The sequence below is a fragment of the Metopolophium dirhodum genome, chromosome 1 (assembly GCF_019925205.1).
Source record: "Metopolophium dirhodum isolate CAU chromosome 1, ASM1992520v1, whole genome shotgun sequence".
Classification (NCBI taxonomy): Eukaryota; Metazoa; Arthropoda; class Insecta; order Hemiptera; family Aphididae; genus Metopolophium; species Metopolophium dirhodum.
The window spans coordinates 36,245,695-36,261,744 of record NC_083560.1 but is presented as its reverse complement, the minus strand read 5'-3'; the positions used below and the strand labels follow the sequence as shown (position 1 = coordinate 36,261,744).

General features: G+C 33.2%; 2 protein-coding genes across 2 annotated transcripts; both read right to left on the bottom strand.

Annotated features, from left to right (window-relative positions):
* Nucleotides 1-13,442: 13,442 nt before the first annotated feature.
* On the bottom strand, nt 13,443-14,027 carry LOC132937394 (uncharacterized). The gene has a single exon (XM_061004215.1). The coding sequence runs from the start codon at nt 14,025-14,027 to the stop codon at nt 13,443-13,445; it is 585 nt and encodes a 194-aa protein (XP_060860198.1).
* An 865-nt stretch (nt 14,028-14,892) lies between these two features.
* LOC132937383 (uncharacterized) lies at nt 14,893-15,848 on the bottom strand. The gene is made up of 2 exons (XM_061004206.1): nt 15,393-15,848; nt 14,893-15,291 (listed from the first exon to the last, which is right to left on the bottom strand). Exons 1-2 carry the CDS (start codon nt 15,846-15,848, stop codon nt 14,893-14,895), a joined length of 855 nt encoding a protein of 284 aa, XP_060860189.1.
* Nucleotides 15,849-16,050: the final 202 nt, after the last annotated feature.

The following is a 16,050-nucleotide window of genomic DNA, read 5'->3' as shown; positions in this document are numbered from 1 at the left end:
TATTTCGTAAATGTAACTTGCTGCTCAAAGACGAAAAAGTCTAAAAAAAATCTGGAGAAATTTCAAGTATAATCGAAAGTTTTTGATGATATTATCGAAACTTTTGGAATTTTAATCTGGAAACACTGCCTTAATGGTCGGAAGAAGGTCTCTGGTCACTCATAGTGTAACACCGAGTGCATACCGAGATGCACACCGATAAATACAATTATATAAAACAAGTAACAACTATCGTTATAGGCTCAATGCGCAGTACCTACATAATATTATGTAATTAGACAGTTAATAACAGACGATAACGACAATTCATTGCACCCGGGCAAATAACTGCGCGTTACAAAATATTAAATAATAATAGTTAAAATAAATGTAACCGATATTTCAACCTAGTATGAAAATAAAAATAATTATACGACCTGATTGGAAGAATGAAACGGACGGCGCGCGGCGGTCCGACGTCGGCACTTTCGTCTCGAGGATTACGACGGCTGTAACTATACAACATAAAAATGATAAACACGGGATAGTAGTTATTGGTCACGTAATAAAATTATGAAAAAGGTTTGGTAAACCATGAGGTTGACCACTGCCCGGAAAACATGGTGAACTGACGGAACGTGCTCCGCCAGCTTCAACTGATGGAAAAATACAAAACGCACGGTGAAATGCAAATGCCTCAGTGGCCTAGTGCCTATGGCATGTGAAGGGGCCTGGGGTGGTGGTCAATTTTCGAACGGCGCTATCTATTAGCACAGAACAATATAGAAGCGACACTCGATGCAGCTGCAGCAGACTGCAACTGACTGTGTCCTTGTTTACCTGTGAGCAGTGTTGAGGCCAGAAAAAGATAAACTACAAATATTTTATCTAGATAAAGATAGAAATAACCAGATTTTATTTTGTATGTAGATAAAGATAATTAAACAATAATTATTGTATCTAAATAAAATTATGATAAATTATATGTAACAACTATAATTAGACATAATAAGCCAATGATTCTACCATTTGTATAACCAACATAATTAAATCATGCAATGCCCTGTTAATGGACACCTATAGAACTAGTTTAAATAGATACTAAACCTACATAAAGATAAAATAATAAATACATGCTATAGTATCTGCTAAGTAACTACTTATATTGCAAATAAATTGTATTATTTTTAAAGTAGAAATAAAAACAAAACTTTTAATTTAAAACTGGTGGGCAAGTAGGTGTCGTTCTGCTGTAGAGTAGGTTACAAGCGGGTCACTGAAATGGATGGAGTTAAATTTGAATTCAATAGTATAATATCATTGTATAAGAAAAACAATTCTGAGCAAAGACGGTCAGTCAGCCTATGTGTCCCATGCCCCCTTACTAAGTGCGTAAGATGATATTATTGTGAATAAAGTAATTTATCTATAACTTATTTACGTGGATCCTTGTTTTATATTTTCAATCCTTAGTTATAGACTATAGTAGTTGAACACGTTATACACTTTTAACTACAAAAAATGATTAAATTTTAAAATTGAAATATTTTGTCGAAATTTGATAAATGCTTATAAAAAAAAAATTGTGCATATTATGTAGTTTTAATATTTTTCACCTCCTATTGTAACAATGTATCAGGAGCATTGTTTTACATTTTCACGCTTTTTTATCCAACAAATAAAATTTTATTGATATTTATAGAAAAAAAACTAAAAATATTGAAAACTGATGATGTCCGTAAACACCTAAAAAAGAGTAACAATATTTTCAAAAATGTATGGTGTATAAAAAATGAAAATATAAACATTCGGTTTTGAGGAATCAATTCCTTTTTTAAATTAGCCTAATACGTATTCTCCGTTAGTTTAAAAACTAGAGTGAATTGACCTCTTATAAAATGTAAAGGTAAGATTATTATTTAGGCAACCTTATGGCTTTTTTTATATTTTAATTTTAAAACGAGTTATGAGTATTTTAAAATTGTAAATTGTTTGTACCTACATCTTAAAATATTCATAACTCACTTTAAAATTAAAATATAATAAAAATCCCGTGAGGTTGCATAGATAATAATCTTACCTTTAGATGAACTCTTACATAACTGGTCAATTCACTCCAATTTTCGAATTAACGGATCTACACGTGTTCTGCTGAGCGTAAAATTATCCATGTTACTCACTTGTAAGACGGAGACAATAACAAGTAAATGATAACGATTAATATGTTGTGCGTGTGAACTGTGAGTGTATGTACTGGTCGGTAGCTGAGTGGTGCGCGGTGATCACCGACACCTATATTATTCGTTGGCTTGGACAGTCATTGTGTGTATAAAATTATTTTTAAACTTAAAAAAAATAACTAAAACCGTTATTCTCTTTTTAATATGTAATTTCGTCAAAAACTTAGCTTAAAAAGTAGGTATATAAAAAATAACTGTGTTTATATATTTTTTAGATATAAGCTAAGGCTAAGCCACTGCACTGATTAATAGATTAGAACACCGAATACGACTTAATTTTTTAGAGCTTAAGATAGTCCTGACAATCCTGTACCTGTAATGCTACCGGCTGTATGATATACAAGTAACAAATATTATAACATACTATATAGGTACATAGAACTGTTCAAAATGTTTTAGTTCAATTTTTTTAAATTTTTTTTTATAAAGTTTTTTTATATAACATTTATCAAATTTTAATTATTAAGAAAAATTATACGGATATATTATAACCCATTATATAGAAAAACCAGGAATTTTTATAAGTACTTCACATAGTTTGTTTTAAGAAATTACGGGTCGACATTTTTAGTCAGCATAAATTATATTTCAGTCGGCAAATACTTGATACCCCCCCCCCCCCCTCCCGTCAAAATCGTATAACGCAGGCCATGAGTGGATGTCGCTCTGCTGTACAGTAGATTACAAGCGGGTCAATGTATTATGGATTATATTAAACTTGAATTAATTGATATAATATCATTGTATAAGAAAAACGATTCTGACTGGAGACGGTTTGTCAATCTATATAATATTTTATATTGTTATTATACCTATTTTATTATAGCCTGTAAGTTGAATTAATATTGTAATATTTTATCCCGTTTTTAGCAGTCTTTCGTAATTTATCGGTGGTTTTTTCCGTGGCATTAAATAACCATTAAGAAAATCGAAAATTGACCTTTTTAAAGTACCATCTTGATCAAATTTTCTAAAATATGAGATACTATATTATGTTGAAATCGAAGCACTCCTTCTGGTAGAAATTTTGTATACAGGATAAAAAAAATAAACACCATTGTAGTGATCCCTCACTGCTCGCTTATATTTTTTTGAGCACAAACAACCCGAGCGAATGATTGGCACTTATTGGTACAAAGTTAATTAAGTTTTGCAGATATTCATAATCCGTTTACTTAGTCCTTAAATTGCGCTGTCACTCACGGATTATTTTCATAGGTTGTTTTCGCACTATTGTGGAAATGCAAAATGTTTTTTAATTGCGCTGTCAAACTCTAGGTACGTACATTGTACGTGGTTCTTGGAATCGTTGATGTAGTTAACCTTCTTGTTGTTGTTGTCCTATCGTGAGAATGTACTTAGAATATTAGTAATACCGCCGGTTTACTACACCATTGTAAAACCACTAACTTCCTCGCTCTGGTCAGAATCTAAAAATTTAAAATGTATAATGTCTAACTATTCTATACTATAATATACACCCATAAATAAAATTGTTGTGGATTTACGTTTAACTTTTTTTTTTAATTTTCAGTTACGACAACTTATGAGGAACGTCAAATTACCTACATTTTCAAGTTTTTTGTCCTAGGAAAACTTTTTTATCGACCATAACTATTAAAAAAAACTAATAAATCTCGACTACTCATAGGTATGCAGCGACTGCGGTTGTTGTTTGAAACAATCAAATTTTGAGAAAAAGCTCTTTGTTGTGCACTGTAGTAAACCTGCGTTTCTACGAATATATTAAGTACCTTTCCGCGGTAGGACAACAACAACAAGGAGATTAACTTTCAACTATTCGATTCCAAGAATCGCGTACATGTACGTACCTAGAGTTTTACGACGTAATTAAAACTTCGACATCAAATATCTGCAAAACAAACCTATAATAATTTAAGTGCCAATAAAGAAGAGTGCCAATCGTACATTCGGGTTGTTTTGCAATAACAACGTCCAGCTCCGGTTCCCTTTCAGATATCCACCTCCTGGGCTCTACCGTGTACATTTTTTATACATATAGATTTTATATAAATATAAGATAGAGTCTATAGCAAATTAGGATTTAGTACAGAGTCTGCACCACGCAGTCACTAACTTCTCGGGCAGATGCTTTTCGCTCTGTCCTCAAATTTATCTAATTTCTTTATAAATGTTTAATTATTATTATTTTGTCTTAACAATAAAGTACTATAAATAACTTATACAACTTGTCTCTCTCCAACCTTCTCTCCTACATTAACCATCAACGTCGACGAACTCAAAATATAAGCGAGCAGTGAGGGATCACTACAGCACGATGAAAAGCTAACTCCTGAATCCTGATTTAGAACTTATCTTGTTTATTTCTGTACGTTTAGACATTCTTGAGAAATAGCGTGGACAAAAATAGAAAATTTGAAATTGTGTGTGTGTGTGCAGTGTGCACGCACGTGCGCGTATGTTAGTGTCTAGCTGCTTCTCTTAAGTGGTTTCATACAAAGCAAATAAATATTATGTTCACGCGGAGGCGTGATTTTAAATCAGCGCAGACATGGACTTAAAATTAAACAGCTAGTCAACGTATTTACTCAAAAATAATCACTTGCTGACTTCGGTCTTGTACTCTTGTTTAATATTAGGCAAACATTCACTAATAAGGATGACTAAAATTAAACATATTGTTTTAACTGCGGGTATAGTGCACATTATAGTCGAAAACCGAAGCGATCGTTCGATACTTGGAGCATTCAAACATCGGTCACCAAATCAGGATTTTTGTAACATATCGTATTACAAATTTTTTAGTATTCCATTAATTCGTGGTCACAAAATAAAATATGCCACCATATAGTGGTAACAGTGGTCTTAAAATACAGTTATTTCACCATTATTTTCTGCCAATATTGCAAATTCAGAATCCTTATTATACTTCATCTATAAGCTACAAACAAAATATTGTTTAGAATTATTTTTTTCTAAATCACACTTAAAACTTAATAATTATGTCGATAAATTTGAATGAATTATTCCTTTATTAATTTTAATCTTTTATTAAGAACAAAATATCGGTCTTTGTCATTTTATTTTTTGATTCAACACAATTAAAGTTATAATCATATTTTATACTAGAAAAAAACTCAATAATGATTTCAGTTTATTGCAAATTTAAAAATTTAATTATTTTATCAACAATGAAATGGTGTAAAAAAAAAATCACACATTCCAGTTAACTGACATAATCTCAGCTATAGTATATTTATACACATTTTATTATTATATATTAACAACTTTATATTTTTGTTTAATTTTTTACTATACAAAAATATACAGGATGTATCTTATGTCATTGTACGCTGCTTTTTTTTTTAACAATTATGGATCGATGATATGGTATTTCATTAAAACAAAAATAGACGTGTTTCTATATTTTTAACAGTCGATTTTTTTATAACTTTTTTAAAATTTTTAAACACGCAATTGTACCAATAATAAAATTAAATTTATTTTTTCAAATGGCAACCACTATATTTTTTGATGGATTCTGGTAAAGCTTTTTTTCTGAACATTTTTACAGTAAAATTATCAATTTTGGTTCACTAGGTTATTAAGTATGGTCCTCTAAATTTTTAGTATAATATGCATTAATACTTTTAACTGAAATACCTAATTTACAAGAGCTAAATATTTTTTTCTTGTAACTACCTTTTTATATATTTAAATAGTTAAATTGGTAATATAAATGCTCAAACAAAAATAAATGTTGGCTCTTTATTTATAGTAATTTTTTATGATATAAAATTGAGAACAATTTTATTTGATAATTATTAATAATAGTTTACCTACATACCTACCTACTTCCATATTTTTTTTTTAAACTGTATTAGACGCGTTAAAAAATATATTTTGGGCATAAATATTGGCCCCCAAAATCTATGGGCCCCGGGACCGTGCTCCCTTGCCCCCTCCCTCAACCGATCATCATTCGGCTGAAAAGTCATGCTTTCCAGGGCTTGAAACCGATATTGGATTCCGCTTTTGAATACCACTTAAAACCGTTAAAAACCGATATTGATATCGAAACTGATATTTAAATCGGAAAAAATAAATACCAATAACGGCAATAACCGAAACCGAAATAGGAAAAAATATTTTCGGTTTCAAGTCATGGCTTTCACGTCCGCTGGCTGTCGTTCTCTACCTCAGTAATTAATAATAATAAATAACAAACATAAAAAAAAACATATGAATATTAGGTAACATTTATAATAATAATTTAAGACTACTCAAAATATTGTAAATATTATTATTTCATAATTGTAAATGTAAATTCATAAACTAATTTATTGTATACACCCTGCAATCGTCTATGTAGCCGCGGGTTAAGGAAACAAAAAAATGTAGGTAACCACTTAATATTTTTCTGCCATCTAAATTTATAATAATGTCATTATCCAAGATCGAACCCCGTTAAGATATTATGTTCTATTGTCACCGACATAAAATATCCTAAATGTACATTGGTCATTGAAATATTGCATTCCGGCTACATGTGTTATGTGGAAGGCTCATAGGTGATACGCAAAGAATATTCTCGGGAACGAAAATTAACGGTCCGTGCGTCCGGTAACCGAAATACTTCGTACCACTAACACTCACACACCGAAAGACGTGTGTAAATTGTGTAAACAATATTATGTACCTATAGCGACTCAAAAGAAGTGGACAGAGCCGCCCAGCAAGACTATATAGCAGGGCTTGAAACCGATTGAAATAATTTCGGTTTCAGTTTCGGTTTTAAATACCGGTTTCTAAATTTTTCAGTTTCAACTTAGCAATACTGATATTAAGAAATTTCGGTTTTGTATACCGGTTTCTAATTTTCTTTTGCGAATAATGAAATGGTTATCAACATTTTAATCATGATCTCAATTTTATTATGTGTATTAATTATGCGTATAGCGTATTAATGGAATTTACGTATTAAAAACACGTCAATTAAAAAAAAATAACGATTTCCAATTTTTTTCGGTTTCAGTTTTAAATTATAATACTGGTATCCAATTTTTTCCGGTTTCGGTTATGACTTTAATACCGGTATCCAATTTTTTTCGGTTTCGTTTTTGATTACGGTTTTGGTTTTAAAACGGACGTTTTATACTGGTTTCTGAAATCGGTTTTGAAAACGGTTTCAAGCCATGCAGTATATAGAGTTGTAGTATGCGATGTGTGTGTACTGTGTGGGTGTGTGTAATATGTGTTTGTGTGTAATTGCGTGGTGTACTTGGTGACTAATGACTATGGAAATAAAATCGTACCTAACAAAACGTTTAGATTGAAAGGTATTGGCGTATAATTGAAATAAAACAAACAATAATAAATAAAATATGTAAGGAATGATCAACAGCTCTCTAGACCTTACACAAAATAATGAACGGCTTAAGTTATGACCCTTCCGGTCCAACAGATAAAAATAATAATAAAATCAGCTATCTGATCCAGCGTAGAATAATAATTTAACTATGACTGACCGGTTGACACAACTAATAAATCTATATAGGTAATATATAAAAATTAATATGTGTGTGTGTGGGTGTGTGTTGTAAAGAGCAAATAGACTTTACATATTAATATTATAATGTGTTAACTAAGGAACAGTGGTTAACCTTGCAATGGACTATAATTCATACGACCTCGCACAACGTATAAACCATAACCCATGTTGACACAACTAATAAATCTATATAGGTAATATATAAAAATTAATATGTGTGTGTGTGGGTGTGTGTTGTAAAGAGCAAATAGACTTTACATATTAATATTATAATGTGTTAACTAAGGAACAGTGGTTAACCTTGCAATGGACTATAATTCATACGACCTCGCACAACGTATAAACCATAACCCATCCATATAAGGTAGAATTTTAGCAAACTAGTTAATTTAACATTTTGGCAAACTATTCAGAATTAGCGATTATAACATAATTAGCATACGAGTCGACAGTTTCATCTTCTTTCAACAACCACTTTCCGAGCAGCTACGCCTGAAGGGACCTGCGGTCCACGCGCCGACCATATCAAAGGAGCCGACATCATATAAAGGGATGCCAGAGACAGAGCATGATTAGATGTACCAGATATACCAGATGTACCAAAGCCACCAAGAACAAAGCTACTTGCCACATCCTCAGCCGTATACTGAAAGACGACGATATTATACAATTTATACTGTTATAATAAACATCATTTCATTTACTGTTCAAATTGACTACTATTTTTATTTCAAACCATCATCTTTTGGATCCCTGAATGGGCAGTACGTAATAGTGTGTCCTTTATGCATTCCTAAAGTGTTTTTCTGATTGCGATGAAATTTGGTACAGAGATAGCTGACTAGACCTCTGGGAAGAAGGTATGCTAATTTGAAAAGGATAAATTAGAGGTCCAACCCTGGGAGGTGCTCAAACATGAATATTGAGATTTACGATAGAAATGTTTGTTTTTGAATGGTTGGTATTGGTTTTAATAATAATTACTATAATTGAACGCCTGTTGGCGTAGTGGCACTTCTATGTATTTTAGTACAGAATGTCTCAAGTTCGAACCATTGTTTCGACTTTCAATAGCCCAATTTTTTGAATTGTTTTACTTTGTTTTGTTTCTTATTTATCCTTTTTTATTTTTCTTCTTTATCTATACATACTAGGGCTTCCATTTGAAAAAAATCCGTTTTATGTTATAACAATGAAAACGTTACACCATTTTTTCATTAATCGTTATTAAGAATTAAAAGGTTGTACAAGTTTTGCGTTTATCGTTATTTACAGTAGTGTTTACCTATTAAATTTATTAATAATAACTTATGCTGGCAGGTAATGTCCCGGATATAGAATAAACCGAAACCGAAACCGTAATCAAAAACAAAATCGGAAATAATTGGATACCGGTATTAAATTCAAAACCAAAATCTGAAAAAATTGGAAACAATTTTTTTTTTTAATTGACGTGTTTTTAAATACTTAAATTCCATTAATACGCATAATAATTAATACTCATAATAAAATTGAGATCATGATCGCAAAATTATTAGTTGCTTTATTAATAGTAATGATAAAAATTATAGTTAGGTACTAGCAAATACTATATATGAAAATACGGGACAAACAATGATAATTGTATAGATGACACAGCCCCCTGAAAATACTCGAATTTGCTATATTTGTGTCTTTCAATCCTAGACCATTCGTTACGAAACCGAAATTTCTTAATACGGGTATTGCTAAGTTAAAACTGAAATAGTAAAATTTCAAAACCGGTATACCAAATCAAAACCGAAACCGAAACCGAAATTTCATACTGCTGGTATTGGAAAATTGAAACCGAAATCGAAAAAATTAAAAATTGAAACCGAAAATTATTTCAATCAACCCTTCCAAGGACTTTTTTTTTACGTTTCAGTTAACATTTCCATTTTTTGCACTTTTATTTTATTTAATAAAATAAAATGGAATTCTTCCCTGTTATTATCACTTTAAATTTTTTTCATTTAATGTATAACTAACGATAAATATGCGCGTTGGGTATTTAGTTTTTATTATTTAGCTACATATACTTATCGTTCTGTTTTTTTTTTTATTATTCTAGTAATGTATTTTTTTAATAGTGTTGTGGTTTATTTACTTTGACTCAGTTTCGTATATCAAGTAGGTACTCAAATAATATGTAAAACTGTGATTTATGTTAGTTGTAACTTGTATGATTATTGAAATTTAAAAGCATTCTTTTTAAAAATAATTTTCTTATTTACAATGTTTAGTAGTAAGTCATATGTCCAATAGGATCGTGAGATGTAAAGGGTCGCCTCAACTGTTGCCTTTTCCATATTGTAAAATTCCAGTATTGTGAAAACTTTAAATTGTTATGGTTATAGTTTTGTCGATGGGACCATTTTGTAAAATGTCGTCGAGTGTATAATTGATAATATTATGTCTGCGTGGTTTTGGTTTTACATAAACCAATAAAATTTACATTGCTCACGGTGTGATCCATAAAGGATAATACGTCACTTTCGGGATATTATACTTAAGTGATTTATGTTTTTACGAGTAGGTTTTTCGTTTCATTTTATGTTTATTTCTAGTATTATTGAATCAACTGAGGGTATTTATTTTATATTACGAATAATATTATTTGGGAATTTGTTGTGTTTATTATATTGTGTGGCTTTTACGATTGTGGTCTACTGGTCTATATGGGTAATATTGCTGTTATATTATATTTAATAGATACGACGAATGTTCAATTGCAGCGGTCCTCAGATGGTAAAAGGCAGCGTAACTGTACACCGTATAGTACGGAAAATAACAAAATAAATATTTTTACTCATGTTTGTAACGGATCTAATATTTTTTTATGCTTTGTGTAAATGGGTATTAAATAAATTTGAAATAAATACTGTGGTTAGTTGTAATTATTTACAACACGTATTCGTCACTCGTAATCTCATTATTCAATCACAGTTTTTTCGCCACAGACATTTCGATCTCAACATAATATTCATCTGACTTCCAGTATCCTTCATTCTTTTGATCGCAGTCCACTGTGTTGGTCTTTGGCAGTGTTGGGCAAAAATATGATACGATTAACCGACGATTACAGTTTATATAGATTTTATCTATAATTAAATTTTCATAAATTTCATCCACTATATTATGTTATGATTATGATTATTAATGCAATCATTATCCACGATTAGTTTCACGAATTAATTTTGCTTACTGAAATTTTATTATTTTTAATATCAATAGTACCTACATCGTTGTATTGCCATGCAATGTCAAATTTAATGAGAATATTATATGAAATGCATGAATATTTAGTTATACCTATATAAGTTACATATAAACTGTAATCATCAGTGAATCTTAGAATTTTTTTGACCAACACTGGTCTTTGTCTTTAGGGCATGTGGAACGCATGTGTTCACGGTATAGTCACTATACTCATGATAGCCTATAATTACAATAGGTATTCTACTGTTTGGCACCATAGGTACTATTTGTAGAATTCCAAGTATTTGACCTTCTTCAACAGTACCTACGTCCTGACATCGTCGTCTTCACCGATTTTAGATCGACTGATTTTGAACATTTAATTTGCATGATTCGTAAGTATAAAATATATAATAGCATGTACATATATAAATATACCTACATTACGTCCATAATTTAATATAATTATAATAAACATGATTATCTACATAATAATATTTAACACATTAGTATACGCTAATATTTGCATATGGCGTTTGATATTATATAATATACCTATGTTTGAAAAATTTCAAACTATCTATGATTTGGGTTGATGAAACAATATTCACAATAATTCCATTCTATTACGACCTTCCCAACAAATTGTTATTCTTATAATTTTTAATTATTTCGTGATAAGTGTTGAAGCATAGTTTTTTTAAATTTTTGAGAAACCCTATTTGAAAATTCCTACTTTATAACATTTCATATTTTTTTAGTTGGTTCATAAATGCTGTTTTGTAGTTTTTTTTAAATAATCCTTAACAATTTTTAAAAGTTAAGAATAATTAACAATTGTAATATAAATTAGGTACTTTAGTACTAACATAGTAACACCAAGCTATGATAATATTTACCAATTCAACACCAAAAAATTGCAAAAAGTGCAAAAGGTGAATTTAGGTAATTTCATTCAAATAATTTATAATACCTGTTACGTAATAGTTGTACGTAAGTTTCCTTGTTTGTAAGTTAAATTACTAAGTTATTTTATGATATATTTATATTTATATTAGCTTTATTAATTTATAATATCATATAGGTACCTTCTATTATAACACGATAGGTTGAATTAATTTTTGCACAAACCATTGCGTTTAATATATTATTGCTAAAACTTGACATATTTTGTTCCTGACGTTAGAAAAATTGTATTATAAAATCAACAATAACTTCTGATGCATTAACTATTTGACTGGGAAACTTAAAAAAAATATTAATTTTATAAATATAAATAAATAGTTAATATTGAATTATATTACAAAAGTATAAATTTATATCATAATGTTTTATTCAATAGCGTACACGGTCAATAATCAATATTATGCGATAATATGAATAATAACAGACGTTATTTCGTGGTGATTAGCACACACTAAAATACAATAAATACATTATAAAAATACGGCGATTCGCGCACGTAAAAATTACAATATAAAAAAACGATGGCGATTAACGCCTAGACAATATAATATAATGTAATTCGGCGTCAGCACTACCCAGCGGACTGGACTCTTTCGGCGGCCGTGCAAAAATCATAACTAAACAGCCGACGCAGCGGCATGCGATAACGAGCTTTATAATCTGCATATTACATAACAATAATAAATTCACAATAAACATATAATACAAATTTTAATAATAACGACTGTGTGTGTGTATGTGTGTGCCGGTCAGTGGCGGAGCCTACTCATATTGTCGCGGCGGCAACATCCTCCCCCCGTTGAAAGTGATGGCTTTCAACTTGCACCTCGGCGTCTGTTGGCAATCGGCATAACTTTGCGACCGGTCGGCGTACTTCTGCTTGAGTCGAAGTCCGTAAGGTTACCACTGTGACTACTCCATCGCTACCTGGGCGTACTTGCATTATGCGTCCTAATTTCCATTTGGTTGGTGGTGTGCAGTCTTGCCTTATAACTACTATGTCGTCTACGCTCATGGTTTTCCTTGGTGTTACCTATCGACCTCGAACCTGGAGCTGGGGTTGATACTCTCGTGCCAGCACCTTCAGAATATCTGCATTAATCCTTGAACGTGTCTCCAGCGGTGGAGATTGCTAACTGTCTCACTTGGATTTTCAGGTTCAGTGGTAGGAGCAGTGGACCCCCGATGAGGAAGTGAGCTGGTGTAAGAGCGTTGGGTTCTCCTGGATCACTACTTAGCGGTGTCATAGGCTGTGAGATGACACATGCCTCAATCTGGCATAGCAATGTCAGCAACTCCTCTAGATTCAGCCGGCTATCCTTGATTACTCTATATAGGTGATGCTTTGTACTTTTTACAGCTTTTTCCCAAAGACCACCGAAGTGTGGCGCCGATGGTGGATTGAAGTGCCATTGAACTCCTTTGTTGGCCATTTACCTCTCACTGTCTTCTAAGTACGCCTTTAACTCCTTCTCCACACTCACGAAATTTGTTGCATTATCGTTCTAAATCTTGGTGATTTTTCCACGTCTGGCCATAAACCTACGTAAGGCTGCAAGGAATGCTTCGATCGTTAAGCCTACCACGGGTTCTAAGTGTATGGCTTTCGTTACAAAGCATACAAATACTGCTATCCATGCCTTTTTTGTTGTGATACGACATATACCACTTTGAATTTGTAATGGCCCTGCAAAATCTACACCAGTTGTTGTAAATGGACGAGACATTTGCACTCTTTGTTTTGGTAAATGAGCCATAAGTGGGGTTTCAAATCTTGGTCTCGCACGAACGCAATTGATACAGCGTGTAACTGTAGAAGGAGCCATTATCCTACCTCTCAGGAGCCAGTAACATTGTCTAACATCTGCTAGTAGAATTTGCGCTCCACAGTGAAGGAGTGCTTGATGATAGTCCTCAAAAACTAATGTTGATATCTTATGTTTTGCTGGTAAAACAATTGGGTGTATCTGGTTCTCATCAAGGTGTGTATTTTCAAGTCTTCCTCTTACCACTATTAGGCTATCCTTTCGCAGTAATGGGCGTAATCCCTTGAGTTTGCTACATTTGGGAATCTCCCTTTGTTTACGCATTGTGAGGAGTTCCAATGAAAACTCGTTAGCTTGTGCTCGTTTAGTTAATATTTTCTCTGCCGATCTTAGTTCAGATACCATCAAATATTGAGTCACCTCTTCCCTTTGCCCTTCGAAATTCCATGAATTTGTTCAGCCAAGCAATTGCCCGAACAAGTCTTTTCCAACTTGAGTAATGCTGTAATATTTTATCCAAATGATTGACTGCGGCCAATGCCAATTTGATTGAACGTTCCTCTGGCATATGATCTTCTGGTATCAATGGTACTGCGTGCTGAATCCATTGATTCTCTTCTTCTGCGAGCCAGTAAGGTCCATTCCACCAAAGAACCTTATCTTGGAGCTCCCTTGAGGTCACTCCTAGAGATAGTATGTCAGCCGGATTTTCATCGGTTCTTACATGCCTCCATTGTTCGGATTCCGTTATTTTCAAAATCCGATTTATTCGATTTGCTACATAAGTTTTTAGTCATGCTGTTTGGCTCTTGAGCCAGCCTAGAACCACCATGGAGTCAGTCCATAGTTGTATGTCCTTGATACTTAGTCCCCATGCTTTTGTAGTTTTCCTTGCCAATTGAGCTAGAATAAGTGCACCATTCAGCTCTAATCTAGGTATTGTTGACCCTTTTAGCGGTGCCACCCGTGTCCTGGCAGAAAGTAGCCGAGAATGCCAGCATCCCATTTCATCTTTACTTCGGATATACATTGCAGCCCCGTATGCCTCTTCAGATGCGCCACAGAAACCATGAATTTCCACCTGGTGACTCACGCGTGGAATACATTTCCTTGGAATGACCATTGAACTTAATTCCTTGAGCTCCTGGTAAACCTTTCCCATCTGCTCGCTAGGTCAGTTGGAAGGGCCTTATCCCACTCTATCTGCTATAGCTTCATATTGCAGTTTCAACCCATCGTCTCTCAATAATCTTCGCTCGACACTTAAAAATTTTGACCTGGCCATTTCTAAAGTGCCTCCAAGCTCATGCACCTCTGGCTTAAAGGGAAGACGCAATATAAATCTACCCGTCTCGTCCCACTTGACGGTTTCTTTGAAATAATGCAATGCCTTATTCTCTTCTAAGACCCTTATATTTGTTTTAGATTCAGATCCGTACCCTGTTGAGTCAGTGCTGCACAATGCTCTAAATTCATCGTCACAAATCTCACCAAAGGTCCTTGCCGATAACAAGCAAGTGGCGTTAACTTCTCCTGTCACCACCCACCCCAACCTTGTGTCCTGGAGGTAAGCTGTCCCTACCTGGAGCTGAACCCCACCTGGTTCAAGCAAGTCGAAGAAAATACCACCTCCAATCAGGAGATCAATTTCTCCAGTGCGATAAAAAATGGATCAGCCAGCTGCTGAACTAGCTCCTCTGGTATGTTCCATCCAGTTGGTGGTCTTGGACAACAGGGCAGATAATCTATAATTGTTGGCAACACGTGACAGATTAACTCAGCTTCAAACAGTTTCACTCGAGATTTTAACTTGAGCGTGATACTGGAGACTGACTGGACTTGACTTGCTCCTATACCACTTACCGGCAATATTGTTTTCTGACGAGAAAGTTGTAACTGATTTGCAAATTTTGATGATATAAAGTTGATTTGCAAACCACTGTCTAAAACAACTCGACATTTTCTAAGCTCGCCATGGTTGTCGATAACAAAAACAGAGGCTGTGGCTAGAAAAACATGTCCTCTTCTACACTTGGCGGATAGAACTTTCGGGGGCCGTTGGCTTGCTTCAGCTACGACGCTATCATTGTCACTTCCACCAGTCTTGTCGGCAGACGATCCTAGTTGACCTTCGAAGTGCAACATTGTATTGTGGTTTTTGCTGCATTTCTTGGACGAGTAGATAGACCTACAGTTCTCAGCATTGTGAAATGGCGCAAGGCAGTTGAATCATAATCTTTCTGATCTGTGAGACTGCCTGCTCTCCTGGATTGAAATGGTTCACAAATGCTATGATCCGCGTTAACGATGCCTTTACGACACCTTGCTTTCTTTTGAGGTCCGATAT

Excerpts from the sequence above, each read along its gene's own strand:
- LOC132937394 (XM_061004215.1), bottom strand. The coding sequence starts at position 14,027 with ATGCGTAAACAAAGGGAGATTCCCAAATGTAGCAAACTCAAGGGATTA.
- LOC132937383 (XM_061004206.1), bottom strand. The coding sequence starts at position 15,848 with ATGTTGCACTTCGAAGGTCAACTAGGATCGTCTGCCGACAAGACTGGT. Across the intron at positions 15,292-15,392 it reads GGAACATACCAGAGGAGCTA|CTCCAGGTAGGGACAGCTTA; the intron begins GTTCAGCAGCTG and ends GGTGGGGTTCAG.